General features: G+C 42.5%; 1 protein-coding gene and 1 long non-coding RNA gene across 2 annotated transcripts; both read left to right on the forward strand.

Annotated features, from left to right (window-relative positions):
- The first annotated feature begins 16,094 nt into the window (after window positions 1-16,094).
- On the forward strand, window positions 16,095-16,789 carry LOC135433759 (uncharacterized). The gene is made up of 3 exons (XM_064689995.1): window positions 16,095-16,238; window positions 16,299-16,405; window positions 16,470-16,789. Exons 1-3 carry the CDS (start codon window positions 16,215-16,217, stop codon window positions 16,699-16,701), a joined length of 363 nt encoding a protein of 120 aa, XP_064546065.1. The 5' UTR covers window positions 16,095-16,214; the 3' UTR covers window positions 16,702-16,789.
- Window positions 16,790-17,342: 553 nt separating this feature from the next.
- Window positions 17,343-17,963, forward strand: LOC135433760 (uncharacterized). The gene is made up of 3 exons (XR_010437136.1): window positions 17,343-17,419; window positions 17,469-17,611; window positions 17,675-17,963. It is a non-coding gene; the product is annotated as an uncharacterized LOC135433760 (long non-coding RNA).
- The last annotated feature ends 3,935 nt before the right edge of the window (window positions 17,964-21,898 follow it).

Consider the following 21,898-nt stretch of genomic DNA (forward strand, 5'->3'; position numbering starts at 1 on the left):
GGAGATTTTCTAAGCTGCTTACTCAATTGATATTATTGATTGGACGCGGCATTTTGATTATGATAGGCCTGTTAAAGAGCGAGAAGAGCTACAAACCCAGAAGGTTTCATGGCACGTATATTTATATTTATTAATTAATTTATTATTAATTAATTAATTTATTAATTTATTATCACATATATTTATTAATGAGTATCACTCGTGGTCAGGCAAAGAAAAGGTTAATCGATAATTATCGATTAACGGGTATTAGAATTGTAGCTCATATTTGAATTGAATTAAGATCAGCTTTAAGGTCGTCAACGGGCTAGAAGAAGTCAAGAAATGATTTACTGCCACAACGCAGGACGTTACTTGAGCGTCAGCCAAAAACGCAAAAGTGCCGGCAACGGCAACGGCCAAGGGAAAAGGGAGCAGGGGTCTGGGAGCTGGAGGCAGGGGCGCCAAAAATTTGCTTTGCATTTGTTGCAGCTTGGGGCTTGGATTGCTGCCTCTGCGTTTTGGTTGTAAGCTTTTAATGCAACTACTTAGCGCAGGAATACTGAATCCGATTGCTCTTCCACAGAAGGAGGCGAAGGGGGGGGGGGGGGCTGTGTCCTTGGCTGGCCTTAAACATTTACTGCCAGCCTTTGCGTTCCAGTCGCGACACACTGGCTGCCTGGCCTGTGTCCTGGTCCTGCGTCTGATCTTGTGGCGCTTTTTGCTCCTGCTGCAAAGCAAATTGCTTATTTCTTAATGCATTGCCATTTCCTTTTGGCTTTCTTAGACATTGCTAGTTCTTACATTTGTGTGTGTGCGTTTGTGTGTGTGTGTGTGTGTGTGTGTGTGTGTGGCTTCAATGAATTATGAGCTTCATTTCTTTTTTTTGGGTGCCGCTCGACGTGACCATGCAGAAGTGTTAAACTGTTTAACACGCGTTTTTCTCGCTATGTGACTTTCTTGATTGGGTTTAAATTTAGACTTGAAAATAATAACATTTTTTCGTTCAGGTTTTGTTTCTTTGAGCTCATAAATTAATTCAGTTGTCGATCGATTGATTTCTGACTATAATAATAGTCGTTTTTTTTTTTTTGTTGGTAGTCTGCTTCTGGCAGAATGGCCTGTGCGCATCTCCCGCCTCAGTGTGTGCCACGCTTTGTTGCACATAAATTCAAAGTCATAAATTTGCAATAGGCGTCCTCTTGGCTGCCAAACTTTGTCTATTTGATGCGTCCGGCGGCCACATTGAAATCAAGTGCAAAAATTTACAATTTACCAGGGCGCAATTGTGCTGTCGATTGACAACAGGGTCGCAAAAAAAAATACAGTCGTCTTTAAAGGTTTATAAATGGTCCTTCAAGCATAACACTATTTAACTTTATTTAAATCAACAAAATGTGGACCTTCTTATTAGGTTTTATATATTAAATATTTTTATGATTTATTTAAATAGGTTAGTTTTTATTTCAAATACAAGCTAATTGGGCTTTACTTCTTAAGCTAGTAGCTTCGCGAAAGGCTTGTATATACAACTACATATATATATTTATATTTAAAACTACGTGTTTATCCTTCATCCGTCATTCAAATACCGAACCTTAGCTCTGGTTTTTTTGAGTCTGATCAGAGCTACCAAATTAATGTTCTGGTATATTATACACAAAATTTTCAAACCTGCTTTAAAGCGAACCCATGTGAGCCGAAAATTTGAATTTTTTATTTATTACAAGCCAAACTTTTTAATTTTTCACAAAAAAGTTTGGCTGAAATCAACATTTGGTTCTGTTTGTAATCTTGGTTTACACAGATACCAAATATTTCATTCTTTTGCTGACTGTTCCTTTTTTTTAAAAGATATTTTGTTGATCGTTTTATATTTGTTAATGCTCTTTAAATTCGAAGTAAAGTATAGTACGTTAAAGACAGACAGACAGAAATACCTCCTCCTACCTCAGAAATACCTAGAAAGTTTAACAACGTTTTTTGTTTAACAAACATTCCATTTCATTCACTTAATTAATTAGACGGACATGGCTTGAAGCGGATCAAGCATATATATATAGTTAATGGGATCGGAGATGCTTCCTTCTGCCTGTTACATATATTTGCACAAATACGTGATACCCTTTTTACCCATTTGGGTTCAAATTTTATTGTGCGTAGCTTTCTCATCTTTGTTAGCTCGTTCCTTAAACCCACTGTGAATTTATCCGCAATATTTATGTACATCAATTGCTCTGTTTTGATTCGCCTTGTGGTCAGCAGTTGTTCCTTGCGGCTTGTGTCCCTTCTTCTATTTCGTTGCGCATACGCCGCGTTGTACGGGAAATGTTTCTGCATTTGTATGAACTTGAGCTGGAACATTGCGGTACTCATGGCTAATTGACTGGTGGCCAAATTCAATCAACTGGGCTCATTGAAAGCCAATTCAAAGCTGCTGACTGCAGTCTTGTGGCAGGTGTTGATCCTGTCATTAATTAACTATCGCTGTCATCAGCAGCCGCAGCAGTTGTCGCGCACGTGTCCAAAATGCTCAATAGAATGTGGCCGGCAGGGTTGGCGGGTCGCATCCTTGGGCAACATATTGTTTCATTTTGGCTTTGTCTTCCTGCTGCTGTCCATAACAAAGGCGTGCACCTACAAACGCAATTTGGCAACAAATTCACAAAACAGACAACACAACAAACAACCAGAAGAACAGCAGCAACAACAACAACAACAACAATGACCAGAATTATACAATTTATGCGATTTACGAGCTCCGGCAGCTCCTCCAGTTACCGTCCAGCCCCAACTACAGCTCCAACTCCAACTCCAAATGGCATCTACCGCTCGCGCCTTCGCCCTTTTTGCCTCGGCAGCCGCAAAACTATTTCTATTGCTGCGGAGCCGTCGCCGTCGCCGTTGCCGCGGCCGTCGCTATCGCCACTGAGCAAGGATATGCCGTATTTCCGTTTACATAATAAATTTGCTAACCACGTTCTGTCGTCGTCGTCGTCGTCGTCGTTAGGTCCCGGACCTGGCCCGGGCCCTGCGGCATCACCACCAGCGCCGCCAGCGCCGCCGTTGCCTGGCATCAAGTGCCTGCGGTTGGCATTTTTGTTTTTGTTGTGTTTTTTTTTTACCTATACCCATTAAAAATGGGTAAGAAAGGGTTAAATTGTTTTGTGTAACTGTACGTAACAGGCGGTTGGACATCATAAGGTATAAATATTCTTGATCAGATGTAGTAGTCGATATATTTGTCTTTCCTTTAGTCTGTCTGTTCAATAGTCTGAGTCTCAGTCTAAGAGACTTTAGGATCCAGGGACTACGTATTGGGCACTTAGTTTCTTCTTTGGCTGATTAAGTTTACTTCAAATCTTCTATAAACTTCGTAAACAAACGCCTGTTCTCGATTATAAAGCTGAATACATAAATTTATATATTTTTGATGCCATCATTCGTTCTTTCCAAAACTAATTTCTTCAGTTAGAGCCATGCACTTTGGTATGTACATACATTTTCGTGTCATCTCTAAGCACTGAAAATTTCATAAACATCAGACTTTATGTCCCCGAGTTATTGAAGAACGCATTAACCATAGATTTGGAGGTAAGGGAAGAAAGCTTGAGCTGCGCAGCTTGAGCCGTGCGACTTTTATAAGCTCTCATCCTTTGAATGGGTACTGGGTGCCTGCTGGTCGAGCATACCCTACAGAAGCACTCGTACTTGTTTAATTTTTTTTGTCGTGTTGTTGTTTTTGTGTGTCGCCATCGCCAGCGCCGTCGTCCGGGGCACCTTGCAGTGCAAGTTGACAAAAGGCTGCACAAAAAAATTGGACAGCAGCCGCAGCCAAAGTCGCAGCAGGCGTTTGAATTGAGTTTTGCGTTTGCTTTGCGTTTGGCTTTTGGCCGGTTTATAAACTTTAACTTGGACAACATATTGTCGCTGGCAAGTGTCGCCTCCACCTGCTGCTGCAGCACCGTTGCCAACACGCGCCTCCCTTGCCCCCCTGCTGCTGTCCAGATTTCCTTGCCAGTTGATTGACGGAAGTCAGCGGCGGCAACAACTTTTGCTTAATCATTGGGCGGCACTCGCGTTGTCTCTAATTAATCTATTAAATGCAAACCAGAGACAGCGCCTACAAAAAATGCGTTGTCGAGGAAGTCATCTCGCCTGGCCTGGCCTGGCCTGGCCAGCGAGTCAAACTAGCCGCTTCCGTTTTCCGCTGGAAGTGAAATCTGTCAGCGGACGTCATAAAAATGCCAAAAGGCGATCACCACAGGGCTGGGTGGTTCCAATTCCAATTCTTGCTGCGAGGGCTCATCGATTAGAGCTTGCGGCAGGGTTTCAAATATGGTTACAACTTGAGCTCTGATGGGAAATTATAATATATTATTTCCCAATCTGATTTTGAGACGGGGTGAATCTTCCAAAGAAAGACATGCGCTTTAATAAGACGAAAGTATTCATTTTGCTCGGGCAGCCTTTGCTGTGAATTTATAATAAGGAACTTCCCTTTTATATGCATTTGATGCGGCGTTTTAAAAGGAATTCTAATAAAGAATTTCTCTATTCAAAATTTAGACGAATATCTTCTCGATTTATTAGTCCAAATATCTTTGAAAGTGTATTTCAAGTCGATCAAACGGGAGATAAATAAGTTTCCCGAAACCATTTTCCACCAATTTTCCACAATTCCGAGTGAATTTATCTACTTACATCACATAATAGCTTCAGAATTCAGAGAGCCAGTCAGTCGGGTAGATAAATATAGGATTTGTTTATAAATAGAAGCAGAACCTTTACAAAAACAAAGTTCAGCATTTATCTTTTCTATATCGGTAAGAAGTTATCGTAGTTAAGTCAACCTGGCAGCTGATCCACCTCCTGCCTGTAATGGGGAGCCCTTGAATTTATGGAACAGCCTGCGCAACCTTGTTCTATATGTGGGCAATGGATGCGCCCACTTGCAGGTGCCATGCGATCCTCGTCAGCTGTCGCCGTGGGGTAGGTTCAATAACCCGCGGCTGCTGACTTTGCGGCCCGCTGTCTGCCACCTCTGGCACCTCGGCCCGTCGCTCGCTGCTAATGGCTTGCCACACTTTACATTAGCGTCACAATTTATTGGCCGGCTGCTCCTGCGCCGGCTCAGACGTGGTCGTAGGCTGCCTGCCGGCCCACTTGGCCGTATGCTTTACGCATGCTTGGTAGCTAAAATGGTCATAATAATAATAAAAATTTTCTGCCCGGCCCGAGTGCGGGGCGCGGCAAGGCGTTTGAGCGCATGTTTGACGCATCAAATGACGGCAACAGGTCCGCAGTATCTGGACAGCATCCCGTGCTGATCTCGTTCCAAGTGCGTAAGCATCAGCAGCAACTGCGACCGGTTTTTGGTTTATGTCAATGCATTGACAGGTGCAAGCGGCGGGCGATGGCTGCTCCATTTATGCCAGCCACAGCTCCAGTCCCAGCTCTGACTGCCGCTCCAGTTGCAGCCCCGAAACTGGCTCGCATGCATGCATTTGAATTGATTTTGGGAAGCATGCGCAATGTCAATATGGCCATGAATTTATGTTTAATAAATGCAGTCAACGAGCGACTCTTTAAGCTTTCCGCATTCCTCGCCCAGTAGTGGCTGTTAACACCCACAAGAAGACGCTGGCCAGGGCGGCGGCCATTGTGCAGCCAAAGCCAAAGCCGAAGCTGGAGATGAAGCTGAAGCTGAAGCCAACAAATTCTCCAAGAGGCGGCGGTGGCGGCTCCTTTGTGCCTTTGGTCAGCTTGCTGCAGTTTTAGATTATTTGTTGCTGACAGCTTCATGAAATATTTATTATTATGGTATGAGTATGGGTTTGGGTATGGGCCTGGGCCTGTGCTTGGGTCGGGAGCTATGGGTATGGCAATGGGTTCTGCTCTAGGTCCGCTACTCCAGCTCTTTGTGTGCAGGTGTTGGGGGTGCAGCAGCAGCAGCAGCAGCAGCAGCAGCTGCCCAGACAATTGCCTCGGCATAGGCAAAGCAGTTCGCGCTGGCTACCAAAATTGAGAATTGAGGTGTTTGCCTCTGCGCACCAAACTTAAAAGCCAAAATGCCGAACACCGAAAGCCGAACGCCGAGGATCAAAGAGAGCTCCAGAGCCGGAACAATGCTGCGTTAAAGGTAATTGTTTGTCAATTACTTGACTCCCGGCCAAGCGCGTGGCCATGTTTGCCTCGCCCGAGAGGATGTGGCTGCGAATCTGTCGGTGCGAGTATCTCTGCCAGCAAATGTATCTGTATCTGTATCTGCGTCTGTAAATGTATCCGTATCTGCGTCGGGCCTGGGCCAATTATAGCTGCCTGCTCGTTAGCATACACAAACTGTATCCGTATTGCCATCGCAATCGCTGCCGATAATCGCATGGAGTGTAAAATTATTTAATTCCCGCTTATCGCGGCCTCCCCTGCCGCCTGCCCCCGTGAAGAGTGTGTGAAAATGTTCAAGTTCAAGACTTTGATATCTGGAATGGGTATACAGTTGCGTATAGGTGGGAGTGAGGGTATGCGTTTGGGTATGCATGACTTGCTCGCTATACACTACTCATGTTACATGAAAGTGAATTAGATTTATCGAAAATATAAGTAATATATACATAAGCTGTCATTCTGGATATATAAATAGCAACAGTGAAGGAATAATAATAATTTGCTCATTCAAAGAAACTTTTGTAATTATATTTTGATTATAATTACGTTTTTGGTTTGACTTTGATAGATTTTTATGACTCTACTTTAGTTAAATATGTTAAAATAACAAGTTTCTCATTTTTTTTATATTTTGTATTTATTAAGTTATTATAAAAAGTTAACATTAAGAATACATATATTTATTTTATAAAATATTACTCACATTCCCAAACATTTTTTATTTCTTTTATAATGGAATTTACAATTTATAAATTTATAAGTAACCAGTAAAACAATTAAATGCAATTTCATTGATTTGAATTCGAAATCAAGGCAATTAAAGGATAGGTTTGATGCCAAAAACCTCGGTTAGACGTCATTGCAGTAAGTTCTATAAGAAACTTTAGAATCTGTTAAGTATAGTATGCATTATAAATTATAAGAAGACTGCTTTTCTTAGATAGAATTGAATTAAGGCAAACTTACACGCCTAATCAAATGCCAGTAGGTGTGTTCCTTAAGGCAATTAACGGGTCTTATTGCGAATTAGGAATTATCAATGTTATTTATTCTTAATTACAATTGTTTATCATTGAAATAATATTTCACTTACATAAATCATTATTGATAATATAAATATTTGCAAAAGGGTATTAGATATTCGGGCTTTTAAATTCATCTAACTCTTTTGTGTTCTTGTTGTTACCCGTTTTGTTTCGTTTTTGTATGTGCGTGCGTGTGTGTGCCAGAGAGTGTGTGTATGTGTGCCACAGTTTACACAGAAAAGTAATTTCGAGCATGTTGCTGCAATCAGACGATTCTGCCGCCGTTGCCGCTGACTGAGAGATGCTTTGATATGGCCTGGTCCTGTTGCTGTTCCACATAAAGTTGCAGTTGAAGTTGAAGTTGAAGGTGTTGTCTCCGTGGCATGGTCAGTGGCTGCCACGGCAGCTGCTGCTGCTGCTGCGGCTTCTGCTGCTCTTAATTGCTTGCTATTTTCAAATGCTGGGCGCTTTCAATTTATCACATGTCTGTGACATCGGCAGTGACATTTTATTAGGCGATAACGATAAATTTACTAAGATTTATTAAGTGGCGGCGAGCAGTGGGAAAATTGCGTCGCCTGCGCTAATTTAAACAAATTAAATGAAAATCTCAACCATTATTGATCGCATGTGGCGTGCGGCAAGAAGCAAGTGGCCGGGTTTAATGAACACGCTAATGAGCTAACTGCTCAGCTGCTGCGATCAATTTGTTGTCATTGTTTATGCAACAAACGCATCGAAAGGGGTTCATTTCTCAGATTACAGCATGCGGCAGCATGTGGGCAGCGGCGGCATGCAACGCCATGCGGGTGTCGGTAATTGACTTGGATGCAATCATAACTGACTCCGTTCAGTAACGGGCGTTTGGCACTCGACTGGCAACCGGCAACTGGCAACTGGCAACTTGCAACGGGCAACTGGGAACTGGCAACTGGTAACTGCCAGTCACCATTGAGGCAAGTGAGGCAGGCGTGGGTGATCCTAGACGGGCACCGAAACAATCCTTAACAGCAAATTATGCAAATTTCTCGACTCCTATGAGATCAGAGCAACTGCTTGCTGTCTGGCCAAGTCTGTCCGGATCTGTCCGAGGCTGTCGGCCAGAGGCCTTCGGTCTAGTCTGCTCTGTCGTCTGCTCTTGTGGGTGGACAATGTGACAAGCGTCGTCGTGAAAAACAACAGTTTACTTGCCACAGAGTCTACACAGGCCCTGACATGGAGCTTACAGCTTGCAGCTTTCAGCTTTGCAGCTTGGGGCTGCCGCACTCGAGGCCTCCAGCCCAGACAGTTTTACTGTCTTGACTGAAAATTTATATTATTTCATGCAATTTGTCATCGTTTTGCCAGCAGAAGAAAGATGACTTTTGTATGGGTTTCAGTTTCTTTCTTTATGCTTTGCATCATTTACTTTGTTGCACGATATGCGGTTTGTTAGTTAAACACGGAATACAAGTGCGAATCGTAGCAGCTTATGACAATGCTGAAATATGATCACGTTTTAGAATGTTTGTTAAATGACAAAACAATTAAAATGATATCAAGCTTCGATCATTAACGATCTTATGACTCAGTGTGGAATATACTAACTCCAAGTTGTTTACTTTATTGACTCTGGACACATTGAAGTTACGAACGAGTTCAGCGGGCAACCTTCTATAATTGTAATATGATTCATAAGCTTGCCGAAAGATTGTACAAATAAATACATCTTTTAGGTTTTTGGTATTATAATCTAGAATTTCCAAAAAAAAAAAAAACATTTAAATACTTCTAAAAATGATACGAACATTTCCAAACCTTTTATTTACTGTCTTTATAATAATACAATATAATTAAATTTCAAGAAATTTAACTTAATTTCAAGCAATTTAATTACACTTCTTTCGAGTATGTTTAAATTTAAGGACCAATTTTATTTATTTTTTTTAACTTTCCCTTTTTATGTCCCATTAAATATGTTGTCTAAATACAATTGCACATGATACTCGCGTATGGGCTCGCCCAGAGCTGCTTTTCAGCGATTTCCTACCAATTTTCCAGTTAATTTTGTGTGGAGGAGCTCGCTGGTCCCTATATGCGATATGTGACATTCAAACAATATATATGTATATATATGTGGCACATTATTGTGTTTGCATATTTACATGCATTTAAGAGTTATTAAATTGCAAAATTTATGTAGCACGTGTGGGCGTTGCGACGACACGCGTCGTTAGTTGCCGTTGTTGGCTGTGGGTGTGGCCCTCGCTCGGGGTTAGAATATTGGAGAAGGGTGATGAAGCCACATTTTCCGCTGACAAGAGAGTGCGATTTTTGCTGTTGTTAAATCAAATTTAATGAATGCTCCGAAAGTTGTTAGAAACTCCCCTGAAGCGCAAAAGGGCGCCTGGTCCTCTATCTCTATCTCTGGCTCTTGTTTCTCTTTCTGCCTTATAAAGTCTTCGGCCCAAATTGATATTACACTAATTAAAATGCAATAAAATATCGCTGAAATTGCCATTCATAAATCATTACGACTGCTGCAGTCTGCAGTTGATACGCTGCGAAGGCAGAGACGTACACATGGTCCAGCTTTGGGCTGCAGTTGGAGCTGGAGCTGGGGCAGGAGTGGGACTTGGAGCTATATACAATTGAAGATTGAGGTGTGAGCCGACAAAGGAAATAACGCTCCTGCAATTTGCTTGCAAAAAGCGATGCGCTCATCATCATTAGAGCTGGCTGACCAAGCTTGGGCTCCGACTGGTGTTTGAGCTTTGGACTGGGCCCGCATTGTGGTATACGATCATACTATTTGCTTTATGATTTTGTTAATTCTCCATAGATTGCCGCTTAGTTGGCCAGCCTGCTGTGGGAAAGCTGCCAAGGACAGGCCCAGTGCCGTTTGAGAGAGAGAGCTTATTAAAATCGCGAATTTTGCTCAAATATTTAACAAAGCTGCCACATCTAGAAATTATATGCGCAATTTGCGAACAATGGCGTCGTCCCCATGTATTCGGCTACCTGGTACGTTAATCGGCAATCAATATACGACGCAGCTCCAACTGCAGGCACAATCGGAGCCACAGGCAGCTGCCACAGGCGCGCCCATTAAACATAAACAAAATTAAGTGACCATTAAAATGCCATAAACTGGCGGCGGCGTTCATGGTCATGTCGCTGGATGTGCCTGGATTAACTGTGGCCAGCACCGAACGATGCATTTGAAAATCTGTTGACTAAACCCCCAGCTCTCCACCCAAGAGCCTATGCCCTGATCAGCATTAAGGGGCACTTTCGTTTAATGCTGTTGCTCGTCGGCCCACATAAATCGTGTACTTGCCGCTTGTAGCTTTCAATTTGTGACAAGCCGTACTCCAAATGGAGCTGAAACCAAAGATGTAACCCTGGCTATGGCTATGGCTGTGGCCGTGGCTGTGGCCGTGGCTGTAGCTGGACGGGATTTGGCAAAGTTGAGTGAGTCCAACAAAATGCTGCGTGGGTGCATCGCGCCACTTGAGTCAAGTCAAGTCAAGTAAAGTAAGGTGCTGTCGCATCCGTCAGTGAGGAGGAGGAGAGTCCTCCCACCTCGTCTGACCGCTTACGCAAAATGTTTCAATTAAGCCAAACAGAGCGAGCGGCGGCGTTCCAGACGGACCTGCAGTTGGAACCGCGCCGCGCCGGAAGTTGCCTGCGTTGGACGATGCTCTGAGAAATGGCAGCGCGGCACGCAAATCATCAACAAAACTTGCTCCTCAGCTCGGCTCCAGGTCGGAGCTGCGGTCTCAGCCAGGTGCCAAGCCGCGGGTTGTCTGATAGCTTCTCAGTGTTGTTGCTCTGATTATGGGCGCTGTTCTCGTGATTGATTTATCGGCCCTGGCGCTCAGCTAATTGAGTTATATTAAGCCGCTGCTCTCTTTCGAAACGCTCTCACACTGTCAGGCGGTCTCCGTTTGACGTTGAGCCGCCGAGCCGCTGAGCCGGCGATGACGAGCCACGACCAGCGCCGACTTATATGGCTAAAACGCGCCATTAATTGCAGCGCCACTTTAATATTTATTGTCAATTATTGTTAGTTTAATTGTCAATTATTAAAAATTGTTTCATATCGAGTTGCAGCAGTTGTTGACGTCTGTCGACGTCCATTGAACATTGATGCACGCGGCGTATGCGCAATGCACTCCACGCTTTCAGTTCTCAATCAATGCGTAGCTCAGGTGCCACATTGGATTCCCAAGCATCGGTCAGCTGTCAAGGCTTCGTGCCGACTTCACACGCTTTTTTGGCCGAGCCAGGCCAGGCCAGGCCAGGGGCAGGCCGGGCAGGCGTTACGTCTGGGAATCATCTGCATCAGAGCAGGGGCCCAGTGTAAGTCTTTGTTTTCTTGTTTTTGGCGTACTCTTCGGTAGCAGAGCGAGCGCGTAATCAATTAGCCCTGACAGACGAAAGCGCAGCTGTGTGAGGCTTCATTTTAGATGAATTTTTTGCCAGAGCGTTGTTATTTTGCCATAAGCTTGAACCAATCCCAAGCAGAACCACCGATTCAATTTTGAACCCATTCGAAGTAACTTTGAAATGTTATCGGAATCAATTAAGTTTCCTTTTTTTCAAACAGAAGCCATGAGATAATTGTTGGCTTTCGCTTTAACCTACGGCTCTTCGAGCTTTTTGGATCCCTTCCGATTTAAAAATTGTATAATTGGTATTATTTGTATTTGCCATAATGTTTTTTGAAGCAAACCATTTACATATGTAATATGGTTTATTTTTGGCTGTTTTTCCTTTTCTCAACGGCTCTCATGTTAAAGAAAATATGAATTTCTTTTGCGAACCGAACCTTGATTTTTATTCAGCTTATTATTGCTTGCAATATACGAGAATTTGAATTTGAAAGGGTATTTTCGTTTCGTCGTGCTACACATTTAATCCGTTACTCATTTTACAGCTCAATAAAGCTGATGATGTGGAGATGCCTTTTCGATTGCAGGTGCTAAGAACTGAAGTAGTCGTTGCCTCGATTTTTACAACCTGCCACTGTTATATATTGATGTATATCAGCTGCAATCAACGAATAGCAGGCATCTCTGTATCTCTCTCTCTCTCTCTTTCTCTTTCTGTCTCTTTGGACGTTGACAAAAGCTGTGCGGCACGATCAAGGCTGTACCTGGCCACAGCTGCAGCTGATGGGCGCTGATGAATCGGGCGGCGTCTCCCCTTCGATTGTTACGTGCCGCTGATTCGCTTCATTATTTATTGTTTAGCTGACCCCCCTCGCCCTGCATGCCTCATGCAACAAGGGGGGCATTGATTTTGTGGGCAGCTGGCGGGCTGCTTGCGCAATTGCCCATGTGGCAAACAAATTGGTATCCACAAGCCGATACAGCATGCATCTTGCTGCAAGTGCGCTTGCGTTGCCAATTGTTGATTTAGTGTTTGCTGGCAGCGCCTAATGCAGCGATTAATCGCACAATTAACGGGTTAAACATTTTGACAAACTAAAAAATGCCGAGCGATTTGTCTCAGCCAGGTGGTCGCCTTGTGGGTGTTGGGCGAGCACGTGGGCCAAAAATGCAATAAGCACGCGCGTAAATCAACAGGACATGCCACAGCAAGATGGAAGTAGCAGTAGCCAAACTTGCCACCTGGTCGTTGCTTCTAATCAAGTTAGACGAACGACCTCGTGGACGACGAGTGCGATGTTGTCGTCCTGGCATGCCGCCTCATAAAAACCAAATGAATGCCTGCCGCTGCAGGAGCTGCTGCCTCAAAAAAACTTTACGACAAGCCACACAAATTGGACGCTCTTGTTTTTGGGGCCGAGACTCTAGACTTGTTATGTCCAATTGCGGGTATAATGTTTTGGTCTCAAGGAAAGGCAGTTCAACTATGATGGATCTAATTTTTAGCTGTCTGTGTAGTGAATTTGTCTAATATTTTGTTGCACAGATTGTATGTATATTAAGTACTTATTATGGAGGTCATTTTTATAGTTGGAGCTTTCGGAAAGTAGCTCCGACAGTTACGCAATGATTTCTACAAAAGATGCAAGGGGCTGTCAGGCGCTAACTCCAAATAAAGGGAGAGTGTATATGAACTTCGTGGTATTTTAGTTGGTGTTGTTTTCTTGTTTTATGGGCCACACGGCAGCAACCTGCACTTGCATCATGTTGACGCAGATCACCAGGGCAGGTGGCACCACTCGACGCTGCCCGTTGGCCATTTGCATATCCTCTAGCTGCCTCTATATAAATTTCTGGGCGCAAATGAAATGCAATTTTAGCCAAGCTGAGTGCTCTTATCATTTGTGTATCATCAGTACAGAAATTAAATAAAATTGCTGTCAAAGAGCCAAACAGCGAAACTTGTAGGAGGAAGCCACCAACGCTGTCATTCGCCGATTCCAATCGTCTGCGCGGCTGCTGCGCTCCGTTTGGCAGCGCCAGGCGGGCGCTTGCGATTGGTATCGTTCATGTCCGTCGCACCCGCCTGCTGTAGGTTTCCCACACTCACGCACCCAATGCGACATTTTCTAAATCGAATAGATGCCAAAAACAAAAAAAAAAAAAGAAAAGAAACAAAAAAAAAAAAACAACTCAAAGACAAACCGCAAAAGACTATAAAGATTTGTAATATGCAAGCGTCAGATAAGCGAGGAGCGCTGAGGGACGTAGGGGCTGAGCAAAGCGCAGCTGCTGCCGCATTAATTACACCGGACTGCGCCTTGGGGCAGGTCGGAGATTGAGACGGAGACGGAGACATCAGACGGAACGGGGCCGAAACCAGCTTGGTCGGGTCTGCTGTTGGCTGTTAACTGGCCTAGCGAAAAGCACCCGCATAATGCCGCGCCATTCATGCTGCGATAGACTGCGCATAAAATTCATAGCTTTTTGAATGTCATTTGTCGTTAACTGGCCGCAAGTTTGTTTCAAATTGATTTGAGAATGGCAAACTAAAAGTCAAATGAAATAAATGACAGCCACAACAATTTTTAAACGGTTCTGTTTGCTTCAGTTTTGCCATAGATCAAAATATGATCGAGCCTGGGTTAAAGAAGTGTTTTTCCATTCTCATTCTTATTAAGAATTTAAATTCACCAAGCACTCTTTTAATTCTCGCTCACATTTCCTTTCTTTCAGGGATACCCATTTCCGTTTTACATATCTGGTAGATCGCAGATTATGTGCAGGTAAGTAAACTTTTTATATTTAATTTACTTAATTTGCCCAAGTGTTTCTTTTGCATATTCCATTATTCCATTTACGATTTACCCCACCATAGTTCTCATTACATTCTGGGCTAAAAGCCCGCTGACCGAAAAGGTTTATAGTACTTAAATGCCATATCAATAGCAACAGTTCTAGTGAAAACTGTCACATTTATGAGTAGTCGGGAGGAAACGCGTTGCGTATAAGTTATGCGTTGTAGATTGCCTCATCAGTGGCCCATCCCCATCCTCAGCACCACCCAGTCCTATTCCGTCCTGCCGGCCAGGAATGGCATCTCAGTCCATTTTCATTGCCCTCAGCGCTTGCAATTGGCGATTATGCCGCCACGATAAGCATATTGGTCGCATAAACCTGCAGCCAACTGGCCAAAGATTCAGTGGCTGGCGCACCAAAGTGGCAACAGCAATTTGTAGCTGGGTGAACGTGTAGTGACCAAAACGGCAGCTAAGTTTTTGCTGCCGCTGGTGCTGCTGTTGTTGCTTAATTAATAGACAGTCGCTCCATGGACTGCTGACCACTTGCATATGATCAATACGTGTTGATTAGTGTAGTCTGGTATCATGCTCGTATCTCGGCGCTCGGCTTTTATGGTCCGCTCTGTTGACAATTTTTTGCCATATGAGCCACGGCCTTCATTGCAGCTTTTGTCGCATAAATCAAGCTGCTGCGCACTGCAGCTGCAAGTCACCGGAGAACAACGCAGAACCACCCAAAAAAAAAAAAAAAATATAAATGATATATATATATATTTATATAAATAAATAAAAATCAATTGCGGGTGTTGCCCGTTCCCAGGCACTGGGGCAGCTACAACGGGTTTCTCCTTGCTCAGGCGACCTTAGAAAATATGCAATTGTCTGGCATTAATTTATAGCTCGCAATGCATTTAAATTGCAGGCATGAGGCCATTGAAATCAATGAGCTGCTAAGGTCGTGTGTGGGTGTAGCGGCTATGGCAAGAATTCTTTCTAACTCCACAACAACTGCTACGACTGCACCTGCTGCAGCTGCATGCGTTTTCAGCTCCAACTGCATTTCTGTCCGCCTGACTCCGTCTGGCGGCTCTGTTGGGCTCGAGGCCCCAATGCGCATGCAAATTTGTGATTAAGGTCAGCTGGCATCATCAACTATGGTCGCAGCGGCCGCCCGGGGTCCATCTTCCGATCGTCTGCAGTTGCTTGTGGGTGCTCCGGGCAAAGGCTGTTGCCAGCCAGACGCAAAGCTCACGGCAATGCGTGCACGCCTCGACAGTTAGTCTGAACATGAGGCTGGCAAGGGGCTTAGATTTATAGTTGAGCTGTTTGAAAGCTACGATGAGCTGCCATAGGAAGCGGACTCTAAGTATTCCATGCTGACTTTGGCTGATGTCAGCTTGGAGAATTTTCGGTATATATGTATGCATAAAGTTAAAATATTTGGGACTGTGAGGCATAACGTATTTCTATTGAAAAAGGAATGAAATATCTCTTGATCTTGACGGAGATCTCATTCTATCCACTTTAAGGCTCTGAGCCTTAAAGAACTTAAAGAACTAAAGACTCTTGACTAGAGAATTCCAACCCGTTTGCATAATAGTTATGTGTATAACAAAGTGATTTTTCACGTTCCAGGTTATAAGCAGCGTATAACGGTGTTGCATAAATATTGTTTAACTATTTAAAAACCGTAGCCAAAGTATTTTTGTTTGCTCTCAACAAGCTTGTCATTTGTTAGACACGTCTGAGTTCTAGCATTTGCTATGAAGAATCGATCCGTTTTATTCAAATTGTCAGACAAAGTCTATAAAACGGGCATAAATGCTTTTATTTAGAACCATTGATCGAAATAAGTCGATGAGAACATGTCGAGAATTCTGCTTAGCTCGGTAAGTTGCACCATTCCTGAGAAGTGAGCACTGATTGGACCCTCTTTAATATTTATATAGCTGGTTCTGATTCTGATTGCCAACTTGGCGATGTCGGGATTGGTACCGAGTGTTTCTCTTGATGGCGTTGAGATCCAACCAATTGGTTTTAACAAATACCAGCTAAGGTTAGTTTCAAGCAAAAAGGCATTTAGTTTCTAAGGGTCCATACATTGACTGATTTGTTTATAGAATTAAACATTCAGATGGATCTACACTGGAAGAAACTGTGGAGAAGACCAACGCCAATCAATATGAAGTGAGGGGCCAACTAACCCAGCCACAATTTAGCCCATATGGCAGACTATTCCTTACCCATAAAGCAGGTCCTGATCAAGGTGACGTCAAGGCATATGGCATATATCAGTATGTTCCGCCAGTAACAGATCAGGTTGGAGAAGCGCAAACGCCTGATTCAGATTAAATGCCAGCACAACTTACATAATAAATTGTTTGACAGCCTTGCGATAAATCGTGTAGGCAATAAAATATAAAACAGAATTCATAAAAAATATATATCTTGTTTGTCTGAAAATCAAAAATTGGTTTGAAATCATTCTTTAATACGAATATCGCAAGAAGAAAATATTTGATTTCATTAGAATGTATATAGATTTGATATGACCGTCTATATTCAAACTTAAAATCGGTTTGTAATCATTCTTAGTGACGGATATCGTAGCAATGTGTTTATTTTTTTTAAATTAATATATTTTATATGCTTGTTTATCTGCAAATCAAAATTTGTATTTGAAATACCGTGACAAGTAAATATTTTAATTTTTTAAAATTGAATTGTTTTCTATATGTCTGATGTTCAATTGGATTGTTTCAGAAACATATTGCTGAAATATATGTATCTATTAAAGTGCCGATTTCATCAGCACACATTAAGTATTTTTTATACTCCTAGCTGTAAAAGGTTGGTCAAACTGTTTTAGTTTTTCCTCAACGACCTTGAGATTCTTTATGCACGCCAACCATATATTTTACTACGCTATAATTAAATAACTTATATCGAATCGATGCGTTTTACCTGAGAGGTAAAACCTATAAAACGGGCAACAAGTTTTTCTTAAAGACATTTGAGGCACTAATCTAAAAAGGCTGACGACAATATGTCTGGAATTTCACTCAGCCCTGTGAGTAACCGATTTCTCAAATATTGAAATTTATTCATGATATCTTCAGGTGCTTCTTCTTATAATTATCAAATTGGTCCTGTCGTCGCCAGTACACGAGAATGTAGGACCGAAAATATATAGTAATGTCGAGGTAGCCACTCAGAGAACTGTTCAGCTCGAACACCTTCATGATAACGTATACAGAATTATGTTAGTTGAATGAAAACTTTTAATAATTTTATATGATTCATTCATTCAATGATTTGCATGTAGACTTCCTGATCGTGCGGGAAATTTGCTTGAGCAAATTGTGGAAGAAACTGGGCCTGGCCAGTTTACAGGAATAGATGACCTAAAACGTGCTTATGTTGGACCAGCGGGAAGACTAATCATAACCAACAAAACGGGTACTAATTCCTACTTAACCAGGTACACAATTATACCGAAGGAACTTCAATTGCCGGCACCTGCAAAACAATAACTGCATAATCAAGACTTTCACTAATTTTTGTCAATCATTAAATGCTGTAGATAATTGGCTTTATTGTTGCTCAACATTTAACATTCAATTGACTTTTTAATTGCGAATATATGCATTAGTGGGTCAAAAGATTTCATAAAAACAACTTCGGAGTGCACTTGGCCATGGTGCAAGCCACAGTCCACTAATGACTAACTAAGTCTGTCTGGCTATTTAAGGACGCTGGCTAGTATCTTGGTCTAAATTGCCAAACCTGAGCACTTTATAACCTGCAGCGGACTGCCGCCATTTACGAGGTACCAATCAGTGGCCGTCAGTAGCGTAATGTGGCCAAAGTCTAAGAAAACGGCAGTTTCCGTTCCCAGACCGGCGCGCGGTTCCCCATTTGGGACTCACCTTGCGCCGCGGGGCACGTTTCCGGCCTAAAAATGTGTGTCATAAAAGCGTCCGCTCGAGCTCATATGCTTAACCGAAGTCTGTGTACTCAATAAGATTTGGACTATTAAATGGGTAGCTTTTGCCATTGCCATATATCAAGTCTACTCGTGCATACAAGCATGTCTCACAGTTTGCAGCCTACTCTCACTCTCTAAGCAATTTATTTCTTAAATTACTTTTAACTATTTAATATAAACCATTTTATAGCCAGCTTATATTTTTTGTAAGCGTTACCTATCCAGATAAGGCTAACGGTTTTCCTCTATTCCTCTAAAACCACTTAGTACTGATTTCTTTCAATTCTAAGCAATTGTCTCCTGAGGACAACAAATTTGGGAATTGTCTTGTAGTCGTCTCTATGCACGTTAACTGTTATTATAGATCCCAATAATATTTGACTGGACTTGTCCTATACTGTGCAATGGAAGATTCTATATATAAGTATAAGCACGTATTGCCGTGTTTTGTTCGGGAGAAGCTCTTTTCACTTTGTATGTTGAGCTTCGAAAATAAGTTAGCCATTCAAATTTATATAAAAAAAAAGATTATTCTGATTGCTGATTAACGCACAATCCAAATTGTAAAAGCTACGAAGCTATAATTTTTAATTTAGCTGCTTCTTGCGTCCAAAATTTTCTGTAAATTTGACCTCCAAGTGGGGGAAAAGCTGTTTACTGTTTGTGTATGAAAACCATCAAAAACAACTGTCATAAAGTCATGAAGCTGTGTGGCTTCGATGTCTGAGCATTGTAGCAACAAGCGAGAGGTCGCTGGCTCAGATTCAGCTGCAATTATAAAGTTATACGTTTGATTTTTTTAAATTTATTATTATTCGCATAGAAAAGGCAATAATAATATATAAACAAAACAAAAATAAAGTGGAAGTTAGCAATAATAATATTGAAAGAGGAATGGTGTTAATTTAAGCACATTTGTATCTGTCAGATGTTGGCGCGACAACATTATACGTTATAATACCATATACATTTGCCCCTGTCGACGCTGGGTAATTTCTTTCCTTAATAAAACAGCTACATTTGGTTCAGTTTAATGAAAAACTGATAGTGTTACTCTAGAGGAGTGCGGTCAAAATTTTATCGGCCTTAGCCAAACGCACGAAATTAAAGTCGTGACGAAAAAATTATATTATATGTTCAAATTCTTGTAACGACAAGTCGGCGCTGGGTACAGAATATCTACTAGTCGGATATGCCCGACAAAAGCACTTTACCATGTTATCGCGTCTTTGTAAAGTTATAAAACTTGCCAATATTGCTCAATTAAATAGTTAGGATTTATTGTAATACAACTTCAAGCAGCTTTGGAACATCTCCCACTGCCTGTTGCGGAAATTCGGATGTAATGAGTTTTCCTGTATTACGTATTAAGGTATTTGAGGGCGAGCGGCCTTCACACAATTTCAAGCTTAAGGTCGCTTAATTTTGTTGTTATCTTTTGATAGTCGTACAAAACTCGTTTGCGTCTTAAATGAAGTAAAGCGACTAGATTTTTGGGCTTGAAGATGAGTCGCTGGGAGTTGCCAATCTAGTTGGTTGCCAGATACAGACACAGAAAGATCGACGACAAAATGTCTGCGAATTTGTTTATTTCCGTAAGCTGCAGATCTTTTTAATATTTTAAAGTTTACTTTACTATTTAAAGTTTACTTTCTACAGTTACTTGTGGTTCTCTTTGCCAGCTCGGCACTCTCGGCGTTGGTTCCACGTATCCAAGATAGCAATGTTCAGTTGGAGCCCATAAGTGACAAAAAATACACACTTAGGTAGAAGATTTCTTTAGAATATTTTCTATTTAAAGCTGATAAACTTATTCACACATAGAATTAATCAGCTGGGCGCTGTGCGTGAGGAGAACGTGGAAGAGATCGCACCTGGAGAGTTTCTGGTTAAGGGTCAACTCAACCAGCAATTTGAACCTCAGTCCGGAACTCTGATTGTTATCTATGAGGCTGGTCCTAATGGCTATATAGCCAAGTATAGCTATATTACAAAAGAAGGTCACGTACCACCATTCCTGGGACTTAGTCCAGATGCATTGAAATCAATAACTGGCTAAGTTAAACAACTTATTGAAATAAATAAATGTGAAATGTTGATTAATCGTAAATTTATTTTGGATGTGCTCGACTTTCTTTATTATTAAGAATTTGAATATATTATCTTATCAAATTCTTGTTTAAAGATAAATTCACCTGATATATTCGAACTTTCGCTCGCCAGATGTACAAAAGAAATTTTGCATAATTGTTGTTGTTAAAAATCCCTGCTGAGGAGATCATTTGACCATCACTTTCATTGCCATTTCCCGGTGTTTGTCGGTATTTTGGGCTTTGCACTTCACAACGCATCCATAAACACTTGATGGCTTTGCCAATAGCCGCTGCACTCCGGCTGCAGGCTGCAGGCTGCTTTCCGAGCACCCCAACTGTACTCTATGCACGCAATCAAGCGGCAAATCAACAATTTTCCATAACAGTGAAGCGAACGGTTTGGCTTTGTGCGGGTGATTGACGCTTGTTGCATGCAACTGCAACTGCTGTGGCAACAACTTGAGGTAGTCGATTTTAAGTGGTCGCAACCGCAACGTGAAAATACTTAGCAAATAGCCCCTCGGGTCGAACTTTCAACAGCCGGCAGGCCAAACAGCCAAACAGCCAAGCAGGTGAAATGTTTGCTGAAAATCAACAGCTTGACTGTGCCTTTCTAGCGTACCCCGCTCCACAGCTCTCTCCGTGCTGGTCGTGCTTCTGTGCGTGTGTCAATATGCGTGCAACAAGTTTGCCTTGGCGTATTTTTGTGGGTGCTCCACACTTTAAATTTATTACAACTCGATTACTTGTACTTACCACTTTTTTTCCAGTTGCCAGATATCGATCAGGGTGCCCCGTAGGCCGAGCAGCCGCAAGCGTCTGAGCTGCAGGCCTCGGTCTCGGTCTCGGCCTCGCATGGCCATCGATCGCCCACAACAAGACTCCTCCTGGGCCCTGGCACTGCATGTAAATTAGCATATCGTGCGCGTAATCTGGCCAACAGGAGGCTCCACTTCGCATCCTGCTGTTGCGGCATGTGAAGGCGTCATCGGAATCGGAATCGCAGTTGCCGTCGCCGTTGCCGTCGCCGCCGCAGTCACGCAATGAGCCAAAGCCAAACACTGACCACTGTGTGGGCAGCTGACCAGATTCAGCTTGAGTTGCAGTCGCAGTAACAGCTGCAGTCGCTCTGGACTCCTTGTGCGTGCCGCATTCTGGCTTAATGACATTTTATCTCTCTTGTGGTGCGGCTGCCAAAATTATACATACGCAGCGTTGCCTTGCAAAGTATTTGGTATGCAAGCAGAAAAGAGCTAGAGATTTTTGTTTTGTTTTTCGTTTAGAATTTTTATGCAATTGGCAGCGGAAATTGCCTTGCACATTGCTTTTTATGACATTTTAATATGCAAAAGTTTTGCGACCAAACAAATACCTTTTGGTCCTGCAACTAGCTGCGGCTGCTTACTTGTCTATGCATGCTGCCTGCCAAGTTTTTTCGAGCTGGTGACTGGTGTCTGGTAGCCGGTTG

This window comes from Drosophila montana, unplaced genomic scaffold, assembly GCF_035044405.1.
Source record: "Drosophila montana isolate Dmon_TW-CO22-7 unplaced genomic scaffold, ASM3504440v1 contig_3218_1, whole genome shotgun sequence".
Taxonomy (NCBI): Eukaryota; Metazoa; Arthropoda; class Insecta; order Diptera; family Drosophilidae; genus Drosophila; species Drosophila montana.